At 42.3% G+C, this 24331-nt stretch overlaps 1 protein-coding gene across 1 annotated transcript; it reads left to right on the forward strand.

The window, feature by feature from the left end:
* The first annotated feature begins 641 nt into the window (after window positions 1–641).
* cnot11 (CCR4-NOT transcription complex, subunit 11) lies at window positions 642–23936 on the forward strand. The gene is made up of 7 exons (XM_059646596.1): window positions 642–1152; window positions 6325–6489; window positions 9251–9403; window positions 10564–10766; window positions 15037–15239; window positions 15922–16018; window positions 23255–23936. Exons 1-7 carry the CDS (start codon window positions 834–836, stop codon window positions 23450–23452), a joined length of 1338 nt encoding a protein of 445 aa, XP_059502579.1. The 5' UTR covers window positions 642–833; the 3' UTR covers window positions 23453–23936.
* The last annotated feature ends 395 nt before the right edge of the window (window positions 23937–24331 follow it).

The raw sequence follows: 24331 nt of genomic DNA on the forward strand, positions 1-24331 counted from the left end.
TTGGAGGATTTGAGCTGTTGGGAGAGGCTGAATAGGCTGGGGCTATTTTCCTTGGGGTGTGAAAGGCTGCAAGGTGCCTCAGAGGCTTATGAAATCATGACGGGCATCGCTAGGGCGATCAGTGTTTTCCCCAGAGTCGGGGAGTCCAAAACAAGAGGGCACAGGTTTATAATGAGAGGGGAAAGATTTAAAAGGGACCTAATGGGCAACTTTTTCACACAGAGGGTGCTGCATGTATGGAATGGAGTTGCCAGAGGAAGTGGTGGAGTCAAGTACAATTACCACATTTAAAAGGCATCTAGCTGGATATATGTACAGTAAAGGTTTAGAGAGATATGGGCCAAATGGGACTAGATTAATTTAGGATAGCTGTTCTGCATAGATGTGTTGGTCAGAAGGGTCTGTTTCTCTGCTTGTACAACTCTATGACTCTAATCCAGTCTCTCTCCACATTTCCACGCAGGGCAACTAGGGATGGGCAATAAATACTGCCTAGCCAGTGTCACTTTCCTCCCATGAATGAATAAAGAATAAAGGAAACACATTCCCGAAGACAATCTCTTTCCATTTTGCGGCTGAAACTTAACCCCGGCCCTTAAGGCCAGGTTTTGCGACAGTGCTGTGAAACGGGGGCGCCAAATTTTTTGTTTGGTTTTGCGGCAGTTTTCGGCGGCCTGCGGCAGGGCTGTCGCGCAGTGTGGCTCGGGGTGTAGCTCCGCTCGGAGGGAAGAGGGAGGTGCGCTGTGGTGTTTTTTTTTGTTTGTTTCTCCCCACGCAAGGGGACGTTTCTGGTGGTGGAGCCGGCCTCCGGGCTCACGGGCCCCCGGGGCACCATGACTCTGGCTCCCAAGGAGCTGAGCAGCCTGATCGGCATCATCTGTGAGGAAGCGACCAGTAACACCTTCGAGGGCCTGTCCACCGCCTTCCACCACTACTTCGCCAAGCACGACCACTTCCGAGTCGGCTCCACGCTCGTCATGTTGCTGCAACAAGCCGACTTGCTGCCGAGCCCCCAGCAACGGCTCACCGCCCTCTACCTGCTGTGGGAGATGTACCGTACTGAGCCGCTGGCCGCCAACCCCTTCGCCGCCGTCTTCGCCCACCTCCTTAACGCCGCCCCGGTTGCCGAGGAGCAGGAGAAGCAGCTGCTGGGTAAGCCTGGGCTGGGAGACGTTACCATTCCCCTTTCCCCAGTCGGTGACTCTCAGCCTCACGGTGGACCGAAAACATGAGTAGCCAGGATTTTTCTATCTTTCCATACCACGGAGCAACAGATTGGTGTGAATCTTGAAGCTGTTGGATATGAACACATTGTTAGAATTCCAGTCTCCACACAGCAATACTCAGTTTACCTTCAGAGTGAGTTCTGTAGGTGAAACGTTTCGAAGGCTTTGCGGGATTAGAATTAGAAGGGGTAAATTTAGAACGGAAATGAGGAGACATTTCTTCAGCCAGATAGTGGGCTTGTGGAATTCATTGCCATGGAGTGCAGTGGAGGCCGGGACGTTAGATGCCTTCAAGGCAGAGATTGATAAATCCTTGATCTCACAAGGAATCAAGGGCTACGGGGAGAGCGCAGGGAAGTGGAGTTGAAATGCCCATCAGCCATGATTTAAATGGCGGAGTGGACTCGATGGGCCAAATGGCCTTACTTCTGTTCCTATGTCTTATGGATTGAATGGGGTGTTCTACTCATGCAGGTGGCCTTTAAAGTAACTTCTCTGGAGCAGATCACTACCTCAGTAAAATAAGATGAAAACGCACACCAGGGAATTTAGAGGCAGCTTGTTAGAACCTTTGCTCTTTTGAAGTCAGCTCAAATTCTGCTTCATCTGTTTCAGAGTTCAGTTTCAGTAGTTGAAAGGACGAGGAATGTGAGCTTTTTGTTTTAACATCCTCAAAATTTCCCATTGTGGTGGAACCAAATGATTGTTATGACAGTGGCCAGCTAACTGTTTTCATTTAAATTCTGCTTTATTACCGGGATAAAAATTGTAGAAAGCAGGTGAGCTTTAAAAATGTACAGATCCTGATCTTAACCTTAATGGTAGACCTATCACAGAAGTTAATTGATTAGCTTTGTGCATTCATTGGAGTCGTCAATTCAGTATGTGCTGGAATGTAAATAGCTGTCGAACATAAATGCTAACTCTTGTTTGGGTCCTCTTACTCATGTTACTTATATAAATCTAGTAGTAAACTATATAGAACATAGAACAGTACAGCACAGAACAGGCCCTTCAGCCCACAATGTTGTGCCGACCATTGATCCTCATGTATGCACCCTCAAATTTCTGTGACCATATGCATGTCCAGCAGACTCTTAAATGTCCCCAATGACCTTGCATCCACAACTGCTGCTGGTTAGTAGGTAGGAAATTGAGGCGTGCCCTGAGGTGGGAGGAGGGGATGGGCGAGCGGAAGAACAGGGAGGCAGGGACAAGCCGGACTGGCCCTGGGATGCACATGTTGGTTTTCATCCACACTAATGTCATTTGCCCAGAAAAAATTATGCATGCTTTCTAATACTGTGCCTAGTCTTCAACAGCAAGAATCAAGCTTCCCAAATATTGGCATGATGCCAGAAAAGATAACTTCAGGAGTGTGCTTTTTATTTGTCGCTACTGAAATAACTTCAGAGAGTCTGGTATCCCATCGCTAAGTCACTCTTTACTTACATGTGAAGAGTCTTTGTCACTGATCCAGCTCCATCAGAGCCAGCTCTCAGAATGAACAGGATGTCTGCCACTCCTGTTCTTATATGATGGGGACAAATGTATTAAATTGAAATTTGCATTCTTTGAAAAAAAGCAGATGGCTTTAGAAAAGCCTGGCAAAACAATAGAATGTGAGATGGATCTTATTATTAAGTTAGAGATAGTGGGAACTGCAGATGCTGGAGAATCTGAGATAGCAAGGTGTAGAGCTGGGTGAACACAGCAGGCCAAGCAGCATCAGAGGAGCAGGAAGGCTGATGTTTCGGGCCTAGACCCTTTTTCAGAAAAGAAGTGCTGTGCTCATCCAGCTCTACACCTTGCTACCCCTTATTATTAAGTTAACCTGCTTTACTCACCTAGCAACTTGTTCAAAAGCAGCAACATCCCAAGAGCAAGCTGCTTGTCTAATTTGCATTGCTTCAATGTTTGCCAAGATGGTAATGCTGCGCAGACCGAAACAACCGAGAAGAAAATTGAGTCACTAGAAGGTTCAAAATGGTACTTGGGACCAGATGAGTTGCATTCAAGCATATTGAAGGACATGAGAGTGGCTCTTGGAGGGCAATGGTCATAGTCTTTCAATCTTCTCCAGACTCAGGAACTGAAAAATTGCAGACATCATGTCCATGTGCAGTAAGGGTTGTAAGTGTGAGCCCAGCAATTATAGACCAGTCTTTTTAACTTCACAAAGGAAGTTTCTAGAAGCAGTTATTCAGGATAGAATTAGTTATCACGTGGTAAAATTTTGCTTGATTGAGAAAAGTTAGCATGAATTTTTAAAGGTGAGACTGTTTAACTAACTTGCTGGAGGTTTTGTTTTGGGGCAGTAACGCAGAGGGTCCATGCAGATAGTGCTTTGATGTGATGTACATGCTTTTCAAAAGGCATTAGATACAAAAAACTTGAGAAAAGTTATAGCTCATGGAATGAAAGGGACAGTAACAACATGGATACAAAATTGGCTGAGTGACAGGAAACAGAAAAATGGCCAATATTTTCCAGACTGGAGAAGCATTTATAATGCTGTTTTCTAGGAATTGGGATTGAGACACTTGGTTTACTTGATAGAGTTGTAGAAGTCTACAGCATAGAAGTCCACACCACCCAGACTGCACCAGACAAAAACAACCGCCTAACTATTCAATATTTTCCAGCACTTGCCTCATGGCGTTGTAAACCTTAGCATTGCGAGTGTGCATCTAAATATTGCTCATAAATTGAAAGTTTCAGCCTTGACCTCCCTTACAGGCAGTGAGTTCTAGATTCTTGCCACCTTTTAAAAGGAGGAAAAAATGTCTTCTATCTGGTCTAAACTTCCTGCCTCTCAACAAAAATCTGTACCCCTTAGTCATTCATCCCTTTACCAAGGGGAAATGTTCCTCCCTGCTTGTGCCCCTTATAAAATTATGCATCCCAATCATGTCCCCCCCACCTCGGTCTACTCGGGTCTAAGGAAAACAGTCTATCCAATCTCCCTTTGTAACTAAGACTGTCCAGCCTGGGCAACATCGTGGTAAATCTCCTCTGCAATGCAGTCACATCCCTCCTACCGTGTGAATTCCTAACTCCAAACAGATCCAACATAACTTTTGTCCTTTTTAAATTCTATGCCTTAGCCAATGAAGCAAGTATCCCTCATGCCATTTACCTGTCCTGTTACCTTGAGGGACCAAGGGGCATATGCACTAGGGTCCCTCTGATCCTCTGTGCTTCCAAAGGTACTTCCAATTTATGATGTTTTCCCTTGCCCTGTTTGTCCTGCTAGGTGCATTGACTCTCACCTATTCAGATTTATAATGATCTAGATCTTGGTGTACAGTTGACATTTTCTTGTAAACTGTGAGGACAGTGAGCAATTTCAAATTTTCGGGGGATTGGATGGATAGGTAGCCGTAGAAATTTATTCCAAAGTAGTGTGATGCCATACACTTTGATTAAAAACATGGGCAGACAAAAAAAAATAAATTTTAAATGGGATACAGGAGCAGAGGAAACTGTGCACAGATCATTGAAGGTAAAGACTATCGTAGAGAGTAGTTGATTAAGCATTCTGTCTCCCAGGCTTTATTAAAAGTGGCATGAAGTACAAGATCAAGGAGATAGTATACGACAGTTCACAGAATCATACTGGCCCTACAGTCCACATCAGCCCACAGAAGAGGGGTCCCATCCAGACCCACCTCCCTGCTCTGTCCCTGTGACCCTGCATTTCCCGTAGCCAATCCACTTAACCTGCACATCCCTGGACACTGTTTGCAATTTATCATGGCTATTCTACCTAACCTGCTCATCTTTGGATTGTAGGAGAAAACTGGAACACCTGGAAGAAACCCACGCAGACGCAGGGAGAATATGTAAACTCCATGCTGACAGTCGCCCAAGGGTTGGATTGAATCTGCATTCCTGAGACTGTGAGGTCTCAATGTTAACCACTGAGCCACAGTGCTGCTGCAAAGTTAGTCCACAGAATCCATAATCACAGAATCCCTACAGTGTGGAAACAGACCCTTCGGACCAATAAGTCCACACCGATCCTCGGAACATCCCACCCAGACCCATTCCCCAAACCCACCTAATCTACACATCTCTGAACACTACGGGCAATTTAGTATGGCCAGTCCACCGAGCCTGCACATCTTTGGACTGAGAGAGGAAGCCAGAACTCCTGGAAGAAACCCATGCAGACACAGCGATAATGTGTTGCCCGAGGGGGAATTGAACCTGGGCTCCTGGCACTGTGAGGCAGCAGTGCTAACCACTGAGCCACCGTTGTTAGATCTTAAGTGTATTGTGTACAGTTCTGGATGCCACACCATTGGGAGGAATGTGAACAAATTGGAGTATGTGCAGAAGAGAGTTACAGGAATGGTTCTAGGTATGAGACATCACAGTTGTGAGCATAAATTGGAGTGGTCTGGACTTTTTTTTTTCGGGAGGCAGTGGTGGTAAGAAAGCAGGCTAAGAGGGGATCTGAGAATTTCACAATCATGAAAAGTCCAGATAGAATATATAAGAGGGACAGTTTCCCCGTTGACCAAGAACAAAATGGCATAGATTTACATAAGAAGAAAATATGATAGGGGGGATATCTTTCACCTAGGTCTGGAATGCATAACTCGGAAGTGTGAAGAGACAGTCAGTTGAGGCATTCAAAAGGGCATTATATGATTTAAATAGAAATAATGTGCAAGGTAGAAGCAAATGCAAGAAAATAGCATCAAATCATGATATCCTTTAGGAAAGTTATTGCAAACATGATGGGCTGGATGGCCTCCTTCAGTATTGTAACAATTCAATGATTCTGTGATGTAATGATGGAGAAATGCACATGACTTGTTTTTCTAAATTATCAATTTTAAATTGTAATATTCTGTTTCTTGATGCAATATTTTCCTGAGAGGAGCCCATAGAAAATTAGATCTCTTACAGATATACCAAAACTATATTTCACCAGTATATTTCTCAACATTTACACAACTTTGAAAGTTGTTTTATTTTACAGTATTGTTTAAACTTTTCATGTTTTCTAACTGATATTTCATTTATTTATCGTGATTAAAAACTTAAACTCCATGCTGAACTCTTCTTTTTTTCCCTAATTTAACAGGATTCTTACCGCCAATTACTCCACCTGAGAAGTTTTTTCTTTCTCAGTTGATGTTGGCTCCTCCAAGAGAGCTGTTTAAGAAAACTCCTCGTCAGATTGCATGTATGGATGTGGGTAACATGCCTCAGTCCGTAGATATTAGTGGTCTGCAGTTGGCCTTGGCTGGTGAGTAAAATTGATGTATACACTCCAAAAAAAAATTTGGTTAAGTTCAGCCAAACATCTTGTAGAACTAAATGAAAACCGAAAGAACTGCAGATGCTGTAAATCAGGAACAAAAACAGAAGTTGCTGGAAAATCTCAGCAGGTCTGGCAGCATCTGTGAGGAGGAAAATCAGAGTTAACATTTTGGGTCCAGTGAACCTTTCTCAGAACCACTGGACCCAAAACATTAACTCTGAATATATTTTCTTCATAGATGCTGCCAGACCTGCTGAGCTTTTCCAGCAACTTCTGTTTTTGTTCCTGTAGAACTAATTTTGTTGAGTTCGTGCACACTTTCTACAGCTGACAAAATGCAGAAGTTGGCTAGATGGCATAGTTATTGCAGCACAATAGTTATTCTGTTTCAGAACAGAAGCGCAATTACAATTTGTGTTTGGGATGTGACAGCATTTCACGCCAACAAACCACTGTACCTCAAACTGGTATTATACATAAAATACTTGCAACTGTTTAGTTTTTCAGAAGGATCTGACATGTAGAGGCTGATAAATAGAACAGACTAGTCTTAGAACATAGAACAGTACAGCACAGAACAGGCCCTTCAGCCCACGATGTTGTGCCGACCATTGATCCTCATGTATGCACCCTCAAATTTCTGTGACCATATGCATGTCCAGCAGTCTCTTAAATGTCCCCATTGACCTTGCTTCCACAACTGCTGCTGGCAACGCATTCCATGCTCTCACAACTCTCTGCGTAAAGAACCTGCCTCTGACATCCCCTCTATACTTTCCTCCAACCAGCTTAAAACTATGACCCCTCGTGTTAGCCTTTTCTGCCCTGGGAAGTCTCTGGCTATCAACTCTATCTATGCCTCTCATTATCTTGTATACCACATTTAGGTCCCCTCTCCTCCTCCTTTTCTCCAATGAAAAGAGTCCGAGCTCAGTCAACCTCTCTTTGTAACATAAGCCCTCCAGTCCAGGCAGCATCCTGGTAAACCTCCTCTGAACCCTCTCCAAAGCATCCACATCTTTCCTATAATAGGGCAACCAGAACTGGACGCAGTATTCCAAGTGCGGTCTAACCAAAGTTTTATAGAGCTGCAACAAGATCTCACGACTCTTAAACTCAATCCCCCTGTTAATGAAAGCCAAAACACCATATGCTTTCTTAACAACCCTGTCCACTTGGGTGGCCATTTTAAGGGATCTATGTATCTGCACACCAGTCTTGATCTTGTATTTAAATGTTAAGGACAATGGTAGAAAATATTTCAACCATCAAGCAACTGGGAAGTTTTAGGAAGTTTCAGGGTTTGGTGAAGCAATTCCCAATACACTATTAAGAATAAGCACATGTTTAAAGGCTGCCAAGCAGGCATCAGAATATTTTTCAAAGGCTTTTTTTGAGGCATTCTCAAAGGTTACATTTTGCTTAGTTCTCAGTTTTTTGAGGGGGGTTTCTTCGTTCAACAAATAAGATGGCACAAGTACTAAGGATTACGTGTATTCGTAGTATTAAAACTTTTAATTTGGAATCTATAAATAAGATATCCTTGTTAATTTATGATAAATAAATGCCCTATATTTTGTTTCCAAAATGGGATCCTTACATATTGCAATCAGCCCCTCTTGCCTTGTTATTACAGAATATCCACTCTTCGTTCCAGGATAGTCAGTTGATCTTTTGTGGAAACAATAATCAGAAGTATCCTTGGTTGGGGTCAGCAATATTTTTCTTTTAAGAGCCTCTTAAAGGATTATAGAGTTAAACCACAAGGCAGCTAAAGGCAGGTTACCAAGCATTCATAACAAGCCAAAATTGGGAGATGCAGAGAATTAAAGAACAGCAGTTGGTTTCATAGCTTGGGCAAAATGGATTTGAATACAAGATTTATAACTTTGTCTCCCAGTCTGGCAAATTTAATGTAAGACATAAGCACAGAGATGAATAGGGTGGTGTGAGTAGTGTAGGATGTGCTGTTCAGAGTTCACCCTGACCATTTGCATCTGGTTCTCCCTGTTGCACTCGCATGCAGTCTGGAAATCGTTTGGGGAAGAATTCTGCTGAATTGATGTGATTGTGCAAATCCGTATAAAAGGTTCATCTGCTGAAGGATTCACCTGGATGTGAAACATCATATCCAGTCTTTTTCTTATACTGATGCTAACTGATCCCTTGTGAGTATATGTATTAGAATACTGGTCAGTGATACAAGAAATCTAACACATTTGGGAAAGATATTTTTTTCAGAAGAAAGTACACAGGTTTGTAAGTAGTTCCTTTGAGATTACCCTGAGACAATAATGAACTTTGTAGAATGCATCATTTCAGTATGCTCTTCCATATTGCTGGGCATACAATGGGCGTTTATGAATGAGGTTTGAGTTTTTGAAGCAGTACTAGGCAACGTGTAATGTCATTTTTCAGTGATTTCCACTAGATCAGCTAAATCTTTATACATTATGAAGATACTGTTCTTTTGATACTCCCTTTTGTGCTAGTGAAATGAGCCATGGTAGGGATTCTGAAGGAGAAAATTATATTTTTTTTTACTTTATGCCCTTTTCTATCTGGATATATACACCAGCGAACACCTTCAGGGTAATCAACAAACCTGCCTCTTTGATAGGAAGTCAGGTAAGTAACAGCAGCATAAGGGAGTCAACCTTTAGATTATCTGCAACTGTCCTTTATATAATGAGTTGATTTTATATACTTGTACACTCTTGTGCGTAATCTTTTATTTGTTCCGCAGAGCGCCAGTCTGAACTGCCAACTCAAAGCAAAGCCAGTTTTCCAAGCATACTCCCTGATCCTGATCCTGATTCTTCCAACTCTGGATTTGACAGTTCCGTCGCTACTCAGATTATAGAGGCTTTAGTGAGTGGGCCCAGACCACCAATAGAAAGTAAGTAGTTTCAAATTGATGTAGAAGATGTTTACAAAAAATTTTTTTCTGAAGAAAGGTCTCGACCCGAAACGTCAGCTTTCCTGCTCCTCTGATGCTTCTTGGCCTGCCGTGTTCATCGAGCTCTACACCTTGGTTTCTCAGATTCTCCAGCATCGGCAGTTCCTACTATCTCTCTAAACTGAAGAGTACACTGTTTTAAAGCAGTATAAGAAGAGAGCACTTAATGAAATGCAGAAGTCAGGTATAATTATGTTATAGTATCTATTGTTTTCAAATGGAATAGAGAATTAAAATAGGGGGATTTTGCTAAAATAATACGAGACATTAGTCAGACCATGCGTAGAACATTGTAAATGGTTTTGGCCCCCTTATCTGAGGAAAGTTATACTGTCATTGGAAGCAGTTCAGAGAAGGTTCACAAGTTTAATCCAGAGTATGGAAGGGAGGTTGAGTAGCTTAGGTTGTACTCATTGGAGTTTAGAAGAATGAGCAATGGCCATTTTGATGCGTACAAGATACTTAAAGGACTGTACAGGGTAGATATGGAGAGGTTATTTCTTCTTCTGAACGAGGCTAGGACTAGAGAGCATAAACTGGTGTTGATACCAAACTAGTATGGTGTCATCCATTTGAGACAGAGATGAGAAGCTGTTTCTTCTGATGGTATTGAATGTATGGATTTTTTTTACAGTAAAGGGTTGTAGGGGTTGATTGGTTGAGTATATTCAAGACTGTAACAAACATTTTTAGTAAGCAATTCGCAGTTATGGGGGAAAAGACAGGAAAGTGGAGTTGAGCGTTATCAAATCAGTCACGATTCATCGAATGACATAACAGATTTGATGGATTGAATTACCGACTTCAGCTCCTACATCATGTGGTCTTATTTGAGGTTTGTCGAAAAGTTAACATACTTTGGTGCTCGGTTGTTCTATAAGTATAGTTGCTGTGAATTTCTTCATCTTAAAACATGGGGTCAATTTTTTTTTACCTTGACCAAAGATACAAAAATATATCAATCTAGCATTTCTACATTCTGCTACAAAATACTGAGTATCATAAAGCCAAAGCAATTATTTGACTTCCCAGTACATTTTTCCTATCCATTTCTCTCTAGAAAGCTGAATAGTTAATCGTTTTCTTTTTATCACATGAAGGTCATTTTCGACCAGAGTTCATTCGGCCTGCTCCTCCACTTCATGTGTGTGAGGATGAACTAGCTTGGCTGAATCCAACAGAACCTGACCATACAATCCAGTGGGATAAAACCATGTGTGTTAAAAACAGCACTGGGGTGGAAATCAAACGCATCATGGCAAAGGCTTTCAAGAGTCCCTTATCTGCACAGCAGCAAACACAGGTAATTGCAAATAAGTATTCACTCTGAACCACTGATTGATTTGGAATATTGCTGAGTTGCATCACCAACCTTTAACATTATGGAAATGCACCTATCCTGTTTATCAGCTTTTGAAATTAAAAAAGAATGCAGTGCTTGATGATCAATAAATATGTTAATAAATGAGAAATGCAGGGTGATTGAAATGGTGGATTTTAACTTTCACATAGATTGATAAAAGAAAATTGACTTGTGTCACAAACGTAATAAATATCAGTGTTCAGGATAGGCTAAGCAATAATTTAACTTACAGCCAATAAGGGACAGCTCATAGAAAAGCAAAATCTGCAGAATTGAAATCCTGAAACAAAAATAAGAAGTCATGGAAAAATACAGGTTTTGATGGAGTGTATGGGGCAGGGTGAGGGTGGTGGTGGAGAGGGAGAGAGACAGAGATACTGTTTCAATTCTGATATAACTTCTTCAGAGGGCAAGTCATTGGATTTTGTAATGAGATAGATTTACTTAACAGCATAACCGTGAGAGAAAATTTAACTACAAATGGTTATGAATATAATCAAGGTTAACATTGTGTACCTTAATCAACCTGTTCAGATGTTTTATGGCATTTATGGTGTAAGTGAGGATTAAACCCAGGCCTCTTGGCTGAAAGGTAGGGGCACCACCACAAGGACCCTAAGGGGTTAGCATTCTGATATTTTCTAATTGACCTGCTATGAGATGTTGTGATGCACCTCGGATGCTATGACACACCTCTGGAGCAGGACTTAAACCTGGGCCTCTTGGTTCAGAGGAAGAGACATTACCACTGCGCCACAAGTGCCCTCGAGGTGAACATTCTGTCTTGTTAGAAAAGCTTTGTTAGAAGCAGTGCAGACCCTTTGAAAACTGATAATGGTGATATTAAAAATAAAGATAGGCACACATTGAATAATTACTTTGTTTCAATATAAGCGGTAGAAGAGGAGAATAAAATGTACACATCCCAAGGAAACTTGTGTTAAATCAGGTTTGGGAATCAAGCAAAATCAACATAATTAAAATAGCGATAGTGAGAAAAATAATGGTACTAATGAGGGACAGATCCCAAGGATCAGTATTTCAAAGGAAGTAAAGAACTTTACACATGTCCTGACTATAATCTTCCAAAGTTCTCCCAATTTGGGAACCATTCCAGTTAAATTGGAAAAATTCATCCTATTCTATATGAGAAAGGTTAGTGAGAGGAGGTGAGAAGTGAGAAGGCAAGAGACAGTGGTGCGGTGGTAATGTAACAGGACTAGCAATCCAGAACCTCAGGTCAGTGTACTGTAGACATGGATTTTAATAAAACTCTGAAATAAATGGCTAGCCTAATGGCTTTGTAAGTGTTGTAAAAACCCAACCAATCCTCTAATTTTCTCTGGGGAAAGAAAAATACAGTCCCTGGCCTGGCCTGGATGTGATTCCACTTCCTGTGAATGGTTAAAGAAACCAAGGATTTGTAAACCAGTCAGCTGAACATTGCTGTTGCAGTTTGTTATTGACAGACCATTTTAGATTGACTAAATAGGTTGAAAATTTTTGGCAGATCAGTGACAGTCAGCATGGATTTGACTAAACTGACAATTTTTAAAAAACGATATGGCTAAAGCACTGAACAGATCACTGTCTGTGGTTGTACCAATATGGACTTCCAGAAGGCACTTGATAAGGTCCCTGATAACTCGGATAAAATCAAAGTCCATAGAAGTAAAAGCAAATCATTGAACCGTAAGAAAATAGCTGAATGATTGGAGACTTGAGATTCTGAGCATGTACTTTAATCGGTAGACTGTGACGAGTGGTATCACCTAAGAATGTGATGAAGCCTCAAGGGTTTGCCATTGTTATTAAAAGCTTGAATGATGGGAGAAACCTATCTATTCCAGTTTACAGATGAGTCAAAAGTGGAATTATTTATTAGTCTTGTAGATGGAAGCAGAATTGCAACGAGATTAATAGTTTTAAGTTTTGGATTTCCTTATAGCCAAATAGGTCCACTTTGGACCTAAAACTGATACTAACTACTTCTTCAATGATGAAAAGGCGAAAGCAGTGGATATCTGAAGAAACTTGGTTTGCGGATCTATGATTTTTAAACGGACTACAGATTTTTAAAACATTGTGGTCAAATACTGAAAATAATTTTTTAAATGGTCAATACAATGCTGGCTTCTACCTAGCTGATAAAAGTGCGTAGACATTATGCTAAAGCGATACAAAGCCTGAATTTGACCACGCTTGGTATACTGTGTCCAGTTCTGAACACGTTTTCGGATCTTGGAGGGAATATAGTATAAATTTACCAAAGTAATATCTTGACTCCTAGTGTCAAATGATAACAAGAGACTACAAAGAGTCACTTGAACTCGGGGTGGCATGGTGGCTCTGTGGTTAGCACTGCAGCCTGACAGCGTCAGGGAGCTGGGTTCGATTCCAGCCGCGCATGACTGTCAGTGCGGAGTTTGCACATTCTCCCCGTGTCTGCATGGGTTTCCTCCGGGTGCTCCGGTTTCCTCCCGCAGTCCAAAGATATGCAGGCTAGGTGGATCGGCCATGCTAAATTGCCCGTAGTGTTCAGGGGTGTGTGGGTTATAGGGGAATCGGTCTGGGTGGGATGCTTCAAGGGGCGGTGTGGACTTGTTGGGCCAAAGGGCCTGTTTCCACACTGTAGGGAATCTAATCTAAAACTCAAAATGTTAACTTTGTTTCTCTCTCCACAGATGCTTCCATACTTGCTGAGTTTCTCCAACACTGTCTTATATCTCCAGCGTGTGCAGTATTTTGCCTTTATTACTAACACTAAATTTGTATTCCTTAGCATTTAGAAGATTACGGGATGATTTGATCAAAATTTGAGTTATTGGGCAGATAGGTAAATAGAAATAACTCCTGCTGTTTTGGGAATCCGATGATATAGCCTAAAGATTAGAGTCAGGGCTTTTGGGAGTGAAGTTGAAAATATCTTGTTGTGTTCTGTGCTGAGGATTCATGATGCAATATGCCTAGAAGTGAGACTGTAAATTTATTCACTGAAAATGAACGTTTCAGTAAAGGAACAAAAGGATCCTGATGTAAAGCTGACACTAAAAGTAGAAAAGACCATAATAAAACTAATGGAATCCTTGCTATTTGAACCTAAAGGTATTGAATATAAGAGCAAAGAGGGTACTTTATAAATGGTGCTGAGAAAAGTGAGAGGTGGCTGATAATTATTCAACAGTAAATAGATTGAGAGGGTAACAACAGAACATTTTAAAATATATGTATTCTGTTTCAGCAGTTTTAAAGGGGATTATTTGCTTGAAAAGGGGGAATATTATACTGAAAAGTGAGCAGAGATTGGACTTTGCAGCTTAAACACAATCACGTAATGCTGATTTATGAAATAAGGGATGAGTGGAAGTTGAGAAGAATATTATTTTGACTTAGCGTACACTAATTTGATCAATTTCTGTTCATTATTACATTGATCTGAATAAAACCATGTATTTGTAAAGCACATTTCATTGTAGAATATCATTTCAGTGTGCTTCACAAGACTATTTTGATACAAAATCTGACATCAATCCACATAGAGATAATTGGGCAGATGATGTCTTGGATGGATGGATATCAAAGATAGGGCCGTGCTAGCATTAGAAAAACACAGATCTTGGAGGTTTGTAGGGCTAGAAGAAGCTACAGTGATATTGGGATGGGGAAGGTGAGGAATTACAGCAGTGAAGTTATTGCCAAGGTATTCATACATATACTATAATGTGTAACATTTAGAGTCTGCGTACACTGTGAAGATTATGTAGTGTGTGTTCATTGTTCTTTCTATTAAGGCAATGGGTTTTTTTAACAGGTGTAGTTTCCCATCTCAAGATTTTGCGCACACCTTTTTATAAAGCTTAACTACTTTCAGGGTTACTTGCTGCAGATTTCTTGAGAGACAATCCAAGGCTTGCTTTGAGGACAACATTATGTGGGAAAAATGTAGTAGTGGAGGGAAAATTAACATTTGTTCAGATTTATGAATGCCAGAATTATTGACAATATATTGTTCCAGGAGTAAAATTCATCTTCACAACATTTCTGTTTGCTTTTGTTAATTCTCTAAGTACATGTGTAATGCTCAAAATAACTATTTAACCCTCCAGTAGTAATTACTGGGCAATCATCTGATGATGTGTCTGAAAATTGACACACATCTGTGTTGTACCTGAGTAACATTGAGTTTTTACTTTTATTTTCTTCATGGTAGCTCCTTGGTGAATTAGAAAAAGATCCAAAGCTAGTTTACCACATTGGTCTGACTCCTGTCAAGCTGCCTGATCTGGTAGAAAATAATCCTTTGGTTGCCATAGAGATGTTACTGAAGCTAATGCAGTCGAGCCAGATTACAGAATATTTTTCTGTACTTGTGAATATGGATATGTCCCTTCATTCCATGGAAGTTGTAAATAGGTGAGTTGTATGTTTTTTTTCCCCACCAATTTATTTGATTTGTCATCTATATCCGCTGCTATCCTGACTATATTCCATATAAATGGTAGTGGTACCTTTCTGCAGCCTGTGTGAACCTGGAAAGTGTGTTAACAGGTGCTATCCACGGCAGTACTCTTTGTTATCATCCAATTATCTGTGCCCAGTTGTTCTGTCTTCAGTTGACAGCCAGTAAGGAGTCACTTTACAGTATACATTGATTATATTAAATGAGTAATGCATCAAAATGTAACCTTTTCTTCACATTTGGCAGTTCAGCATGGACAGTTTTGCAGTTCAGTGAAAGCTCATTTAGTTTCATAATAGATGCTTTGTCTCTTGAATATTTTGGATTTTTTTCCTTTCTCTGATACTATAGAAATGACTTGTTGCAGAGTATAAGTCCAAGGACCCAAGACCTTCCTGTAACTCACCAGAGTGGTGGCTGTTTTGTGTGTGTCTTAGCAATCTGTTCAGTTGCAGAGAAAATAATAGTTGAATAGTATTCTTTCCTCACCCGAGAACTAACTGCACAGATTTGTTTCCGTAGGGATCACTAGGTAGCATTTTAGAATGTTCTCTAAATGAATATTGACCTAGTCTTTTTATATTGTTCAAGCTTCTGGTTTTGTGATTTGTTTCTACTTCTGGCTTTTATTTTCAGGTTAACCACTGCTGTTGATCTTCCTCCAGAATTTATTCACCTCTATATTTCAAATTGTATCTCTACTTGCGAACAGATTAAAGATAAGTACATGCAGGTAATTATGTTGCTTGTGGATAGTTGAAGTGATAAATCTCTTCTGTATGAGCAAAATTATATGCTACCATCCAAGTTATAAATATATTCTAGGCATAATTTGAAAATTTCAAGTTTTGATATGTACGGACCACCTACATTTGCAAATTCCCAAAAGTGCGTTGGGAGGGAAGAAGAATACAGTGCTAATTATTTACTTCATTTTTTTCCCCTTTCCAAATAATGTGACAGACAAGTATGCTGGTGCTCAACTTTGCTAGCATTTTGTTAAGTCATGAACTCCAGATTCTATAGAATATTTTGGTAAGAACCAAGATTGCATTTTTCTGCCTCACCCTGGCCCTCAAAATATCCTATTTACATTTTCATTTCCTTTCTGTATTTTCTTGTTTGATGGCCTTCACCTTGTTCCAATAGGAGAGGCAACTTTTTTGATATGAGTTCTTGACACATTGTTTCTCCAACTCTTAGGCAGTGTCCACTCTATTTTACACTTTGACATACCAACATTGTAATGGAATAAAAGGACCAAGTACTTGTAGCTCCAAGAGAAATCTTTAATGTCCCAATTCTCTGCTTCGATAATGTTTGACTTAGCAGCAGAACTAACTGTGTACATGTCTTGCCCTGTTGTTTTATCTCCTATAATTGCATTGTGGAGGGCAAGATAATAGATGTGGCAGAAGGTATGAAATCAATACTACTGTGAGCAATCAGACCATAAGATATACAAGGAGAAATAGGCCATTCAGTGAGATCATTGCTGATCGGATAATCCTCAACTCCACTTTACATGCCTTATCCCCGCAGCCCTTGATTCCTTTACTGATTTTTAAAAAATCTGTATACCTCAGTCTTAGCAACGAAGGTTTATACATGTTGAACAGGGCGTGACTTATGTCAGAATCTATATCCATTCCAAATAGTGACTCCCATTGTTCATGCTCTTCCTGCCTTTACCAGCCCCCTCTCTATTTATTTCTGAGCTCCTCTCCTCCTCCCCATCTCTGAAGAAGGGTCCCAACCTGAAATGTCAGCTTTCCCGTTCCTCTGATGCTGCCAGGCCTGCTTTGTTGGGGGCGCTTTGAGGACAACACCAAAACGTTTCCCCTATCCTGTTAGGAATCATCTTGGAGAAGTTAAGCATCAAAGCACAAAATTTGCTGTTAGTAACAATAACAACATGCACTTACAGAAAGGATATTTTTCTTCATAACAAATGCTAATATCCTTTAGTAAGGAGGCAATAAATGAAATTTTACAGCAAGCTATGTAAAATATTACGCCATTAAATGCTTGATGAACGAATGATATTTTAAGCACCACCTTAATAAAGAGGTGGAGAAGCCAAAGGTTTAGGAAAGGACTTCCTGAGGTTAGGACTTCAGCTATTGATGGTCAATGGATTGATAAACTGGGGACATAAAGAATTCAAGGAGTACCAGTATATCATAGCCAGAGCAGGTTCTGCATTGGAATGGGTGACACCATTAAGGCGTTTGATAACTAGGATCAGGATTTTAAAAGAAGATTTTTCCAAACCAGGACCTATTACTCGTAGGCCAGCAAATAAAGGGTTGATGGGTGATTGGAATTTGGTAGGAATTAGAGGATGTTGAACAGAATTTTCTATGAGCTCAAGTTAATGGAAGATGCAAATGGGAATCTGGTAAGGGTGGCATTCACATAGTCAAAATGAGGCTTGCTTACAAAAAATGGTTGATTAGGACTGCTGATGTTGAGCAATTTCCTCGAGTAGGTTAGCACCACTGTCTGACATTGCCAGGGATCTAGATTTGATTCGATTGGGTAACTGTCTGTGTTGAGTTTGTATATTCTCCCCAGGGGACGGAAAGGGAACCGGCAGGCAGTGCAGGGATCCCCTGTGGCCATTCCCCTCAACAATAGGTATACCGTTTTGGATACTGTTGCGGGGGGGGGGGGGGGAACTTACCAGGGGAAAGCAGTGGGGCACAGGGCTCTGGCACAGAGTCTGTCCCTGCTGCTCAGAAGGGAGGGGGGAAGAGGAACAGAGCATTAGTCATTGGGGACTCCATAGTTAGGGGGACAGATAGGAGGTTCTGTGGGGACGAGAGAGACTCACGGCTGGTGTGTTGCCTCCCAGGTGCCAGGGTGTGTGATCTCTCTGATCGTGTTTTTGGGATCCTTAAGGGGGAGGGGGAGCAGCCCCAAATCGAGGTTCACATTGGCACCAACGACATAGGTAGGAAGAGAGACGGGGATTTAAGGCAGAAATTCAGGGAGCTAGGATGGAAGCTGAGAGCTAGGACGAACAGAGTTGTTGTCTCTGGTTTGTTGCCTGTGCCACTTGCTAGTGAGGTGAGGAATAGGGAGAGAGAGGAGTTGAACATGTGGCTAGAAGGATGGAGCAGGAGGGAGGGTTTTGGATTCTTGGATAATTGGGGCTCTTTCTGGGGTAGGTGGCACCTCTACAAGCAAGATGGTCTTCACCTGAACCAGAGGGGTACTGATATCCTGGGGGGGAAATTTGCGAAGGCTGTTCGGGTGGGTGTAAACTAATTCAGCAGGTGGATGGGCTCCGGAATTGTAGATCGAGTATAGAAAAGGTTGAGAGTAGGGTGGTCCGAAATAAAGTTTCAGGGAAGCAAGATGGCACCGGCAAGCAAGAGGTTGTTTTGAAGTGTGTCTACTTCAATGGCAGGAGCGTCCGGAATAAGGTGGGTGAACTTGCAGCATGGGTTAGTACCTGGGACTTCGATGTTGTGGCCATTTCGGAGACACGGATAGAGCAGGGACAGGAATGGTTGTTGCAGGTTCCGGGATTTAGACGTTTCAGTAAGAACAGAGAAGATGGTAAAAGCGGCGGAGGTGTGGCATTGTTGGTCAAGGACAGTATTACAGTTGCAGGAAGGATGTTTGGGGACTTGTCAACTGAGGTAGTATGGGCTGAGGTTAGAAAAAGGAAAGGAGGTCACCCTGTTGGGAGTTTTCTATAGGCCTCCGAATAGTTCCAGAGATGTAGAGGAAAGGATAGCAAAGATGATTCTCGATAGGAGTGAGAGAGACAGGGCAGTTGTCATGGGGGACTTCAACTTTCCAAATATTGACTGGGAACACTATAGTTCGAGTACTATAGATGGGTCAGTTTTTGTCCAGTGTGTGCAGGAGGGCTTTCTGACACAGTATGTAGATAGGCCAACAAGGGGCAAAGCCACATTAGATTTGGTACTGGGTAATGAGCCTGTCCAGGTGTTAGATTTGGAAGTAGGTGAGCACTTTGGTGATAGCGATCACAATTCTGTTATGTTTACTTTAGTGATGGAAAGGGATAGGTGTATACCACTGGGCAAGAGTTATAGCTGGGGGAAAGGCAATTACGCTGAGATTAGGCAAGATTTAGGGAGCATTGGATGGGGAAAGAAACTGCAGGCGATGGGCACATTAGAAATGTGGAACTTATTCAAGGAAAAGCTCCTGTGTGTCCTAGATAAGTATGTACCTGTCAAGCAGGGAGGAAGCTGTAGAATGCGGGAGCCGTGGTTTACGAAGGAGGTGGAATCTCTGGTCAAGAGGAAGAAGAAGGCTTATGTTAGGATGAGAGATAATGGGAACTGCAGATGCTGGAGAATTCCAAGATGATAAAATGTGAGGCTGGATGAACACAGCAGGCCAAGCAGCATCTCAGGAGCACAAAAGCTGACGTTTCGGGCCTAGACCCTTCATCAGAGAGGGGGATGGGGAGAGGGAACTGGAATAAATAGGGAGAGAGGGGGAGGCGGACCGAAGATGGAGAGTAAAGAAGATAGGTGGAGAGAGTGTAGGTGGGGAGGTAGGGAGGGGATAGGTCAGTCCAGGGAAGACGGACAGGTCAAGGAGGTGGGATGAGGTTAGTAGGTAGCTGGGGGTGCGGCTTGGGGTGGGAGGAAGGGATGGGTGAGAGGAAGAACAGGTTAGGGAGGCAGAGACAGGTTGGACTGGTTTTGGGATGCAGTGGGTGGGGGGGAAGAGCTGGGCTGGTTGTGTGGTGCAGTGGGGGGAGGGGACGAACTGGGCTGGTTTAGGGATGCAGTAGGGGAAGGGGAGGTTTTGAAACTGGTGAAGTCCACATTGATACCATATGGCTGCAGGGTTCCCAGGCGGAATATGAGTTGCTGTTCCTGCAACCTTCGGGTGGCGTCATTGTGGCACTGCAGGAGGCCCATGATGGACATGTCATCTAGAGAATGGGAGGGGGAGTGGAAATGGTTTGCGACTGGGAGGTGCAGTTGTTTGTTGCGAACTGAGCGGAGGTGTTCTGCAAAGCGGTCCCCGGGGACGAACTAGGCTGGTTGAGGGATGCAGTAGGGGAAGGGGAGATTTTGAAACTGGTGAAGTCCACATTGATACCATATGGCTGCAGGGTTCCCAGGCGGAATATGAGTTTCAAAATCTCCCCTTCCCCTACTGCATCCCTAAACCAGCCCAGTTCGTCCCCTCCCCCCACTGCACCACACAACCAGCCCAGCTCTTCCCCCCCCCCCACCCACTGCATCCCAAAACCAGTCCAACCTGTCTCTGCCTCCCTAACCGGTTCTTCCTCTCACCCATCCCTTCCTCCCACCCCAAGCCGCACCCCCAGCTACCTACTAACCTCATCCCACCTCCTTGACCTGTCCGTCTTCCCTGGACTGACCTATCCCCTCCCTACCTCCCCACCTACACTCTCTCCACCTATCTTCTTTACTCTCTATCTTCGGTCCGCCTCCCCCTCTCTCCCTATTTATTCCAGTTCCCTCTCCCCATCCCCCTCTCTGATGAAGGGTCTAGGCCCGAAACGTCAGCTTTTGTGCTCCTGAAATGCTGCTTGGCCTGCTGTGTTCATCCAGCCTCACATTTTATGTTAGGATGAGATGTGAAGGCTCAGTAAGGGCACTTGAGGGCTACGAGGTAGCCAGGAAAGACCTAAAGAGAGAGCTCAGAAGAGCCAGGAGGAGACATGAGAAGTTGTTGGTGCATAGGATCAGGGTAAACCCTAAGGTTTTCTATAGGTATTTAAGGAATAAAAGAATGACGAAAGTAAGATTAGGCCCAATCAAGGATAGTAGTGGGAAGTTGTGTGTGGAGTCAGATGAGATAGGGGAAATGCTAAATGAATATTTTTCAACAGTATTCACTCTAGAAAACGACAATGTTTTCGAGGAGAATACTGAGATACAGGCTACTAGACTGGGTAGGATTGATGTTCACAAGGAAAGAGGTATTAGAAATCCTTCAGAGGGTGAAGTTAGATAAGTCCCCTGGGCCGGATGGGATTTATCCTAGGATCCTCTAGGAAGCCAGGGAGGAGATTGCCGAGCCTTTGGCATTGACCTTTAACTCGTCATTGTCTACAGGAATAGTGCCAGATGATTGGAGGATAGCAAATGTGGTTCCCCTGTTCAAGAAGGGGGATAGAGACAACACTGGTAATTGTTGACCAGTGAGCCTTACCTCAGTTGTTGGTAAAGTGTTGGAAAAGGTTATAAGGGATAGGATTTATAATCATCTAGAAAAGAATAAATTGATTAGGGATAGTCAGCACGGTTTTGTGAAGGGAAGGTCGTGCCTCACAAACCTTATTGAGTTCTTTGAGAAGGTGACCAAACAGGTAGATGAGAGTAAACCGGTTGATGTGGTGTATATGGATTTCAGCAAGGCGTTCGATAAGGTTCCCCACAATAGGCTATTGTATAAAATGTGGAGGAATGGAATTGTGGGAGATATAGCAGTTTGGATCGGAAATTGGCTTGCTGAAAGAAGATTGATGGGAAATGTTCATCCTGGAGACCAGTTACTAGTGGTGTACCGCAAGGGTCGGTGTTGGGTCCACTGCTGTTTGTCATTTTTATAAATGACCTGGATAAGGGCGTAGAAGGATGGGTTAGTAAATTTGCAGACGACACTAAGGTCGGTGGAGTTGTGGACAGTGACGATGGATGCTGTAGGTTGCAGAGAGACACAGATAAGCTGCAGAGCTGGCCTAAGAGGTGGCAAATGGAGTTTATTGCCGACAAGTGTGAGGTGATGCACTTTGGTAGGAGTAACCAGAAGGCAAAATACAGAACTAATGGTAAGATTCTTAGTAGTGTAGATGAGCAGAGAGATCTTGGTGTCCACGTACACAGATCCTTGAAAGTTGCCACCCAGGTTGACAGGGCTGTTAAGAAGGCATACAGTGTTTTAGCTTTTAATAATAGAGGGATCGAGTTCCGGAACCAAGAGGTTATGGTGAAGCTGTACAAAACTCTGGTGCGGCCGCACTTGGAGTATTGTGTACAGTTCTGGTCACCTCATTATAAGAAGGATGTGGAAGCTTTGGAAAGGGTGCAGAGGAGATTTACTAGGATGTTGCCCGGTATGGAGGGAAGGTCTTACGAGGAAAGGCTGAGGGACTTGAGGCTGTTTTCATTAGAGAGAAGAAGGTTGAGAGGTGACTTAATTGAAACATATAAAATAATCAGAGGGTTAGATAGGGTGGATAGGGAGAGCCTTTTTCCCAGGATGGTGACGGCGAGCACGAGGGGGCATAGCTTTAAATTGAGGGGTGAAAGATATAGGACAGATGTCAGCGGTAGTTTCTTTACTCAGAGAGTAGTAAGGGAATGGAACGCTTTGCCTGCGACGGTAGTAGATTCGCCAACTTTAGGTACATTTTAAGTCATCATTAGATAAGCATATGGACGTACATTGAATAGTGTAGGTTAGGTGGGCTTCAGATCAGTATGACAGGTCGGCACAACATCGAGAGCCGAAGGGCCTGTACTGTGCTGTAATGTTCTATGTTCTATTTCTGCATGGGTTTCCTCCTGTGATACAGAGATGTGCAGGTTCAGTGGATTGACAATGCTAAATTGTCTGTAGTGGCCAGGAGCGTGTAGGCTCGGGGTATTGGCCAGGGTGAATGCAGGATTATGGGGTTAGGGTAGGAGGCTGGATTTGGGTGGGCTGCTCTTTGGAAGTTTGGTGCAGACTCATTACGTCAAATAACCTCTTTCCGCACTGTAGGGATTCTGCGTCAGTGCCATTTAGAGAGACGAGGAAAAATGGAAGGGGAAGGTGAAATCCAGTCGTTGAGTTATTTCCAACCAAATAATTACATCTGTGACATTGTAATGCTCAGAATTTGTGGCAAGTAAGCTACCTGATAAACCTGTTACTTGTGATACTAGAGAGTGACAGTGTACCAACTAACAATACAAATCTTCTTAAAACTCGCTAACTATTTTTTATCTTCCAGAACCGTTTGGTACGTCTTGTTTGTGTCTTCCTCCAGTCTTTAATCAGAAACAAAATAATCAATGTCCAGGACTTGTTCATTGAAGTGCAGGCCTTTTGCATTGAGTTCAGCCGAATAAGAGAAGCAGCTGGCCTATTCCGATTGCTGAAAACACTGGATACGGGCGAAAATCCTTCAGAAGCAAAATCATCAAAATAATATAAGGCAGAATTCAAAATTCTAAATGACTGGAAAAGCCTATGTCGTTTGTTGGAATCATTTCCATGATTTCAGTGCATAATTGAAAGATAATTAGTTTTGTTTAAAAACAATAAGCCTTTCTTAGCCACTCAGTTTGCCCGAATGGGACCAGACTTATTTTCTTGTTATACAAGTGTGCAAGCCAATACTGATGAGCATCTTGGTCACTTTCCCAGGTAGTGTTGTTGCATAGCAACGCACCATCACTTTAGTGACTCCTATTTAATTTGTGGTAGGGTATGCTTTCTACAAGAGAAAACTATGTTAACCAGTTTATTTCTGTTCTTTATATCATATGTAAATACATGTTTCATATTATTAAACGCATCAACAAAGTTAGGTAAAGTACAAAAGTAATTGAATTTGTGCACCATGTTTTGGATTGAAGTTCATGAATGTTGATTATGAAGTCTTTGTTTTAATTAAAATACTGAAAAGTGAAGCAATCAACGCTTGATTAGTCACATTTAAATTCAAGATTGAGGGAATTGCATGGTGCCGGCCTACCAATTGAAACTGGTGCAAGGAGCTTCAACAATCAGCTCACACAAAGTAATTATGCAAATTTAAGATAGCAATTTCAACAGTACTGGCCCTCCAATAGGTCCCAGGATGTGGGTTGAAATGGGAGTACAGAGGGTGGTGTTCGCTGCTTGCTCGTGTCTGTTGGGACTGCATTGAAGCTGTGAGGAGCAAATATTTACCATGACAGTGGCCACTACTGGGTTAAACACCTACTCAGCTTGGAGAAACTTTTTTCCTTTTTCCGAGTACAGCCTACCTTCTGACAAGAGATCTTAACAGTGGCATTAGCCTTGATCTTGTTTATTGGAAGGG

Source organism: Stegostoma tigrinum, chromosome 6, assembly GCF_030684315.1.
Source record: "Stegostoma tigrinum isolate sSteTig4 chromosome 6, sSteTig4.hap1, whole genome shotgun sequence".
Lineage (NCBI taxonomy): Eukaryota > Metazoa > Chordata > Chondrichthyes > Orectolobiformes > Stegostomatidae > Stegostoma > Stegostoma tigrinum.

Bases quoted from the DNA above. Each gene is read 5' to 3' on its own strand.
- cnot11 (XM_059646596.1), top strand. From the start codon at position 834: ATGACTCTGGCTCCCAAGGAGCTGAGCAGCCTGATCGGCATCATCTGT. The intron at 15,240-15,921 runs GTGAGTTGTATG...TTTTATTTTCAG, and splicing joins TCCATGGAAGTTGTAAATAG to GTTAACCACTGCTGTTGATC. The intron at 16,019-23,254 runs GTAATTATGTTG...TTTATCTTCCAG, and splicing joins TTAAAGATAAGTACATGCAG to AACCGTTTGGTACGTCTTGT.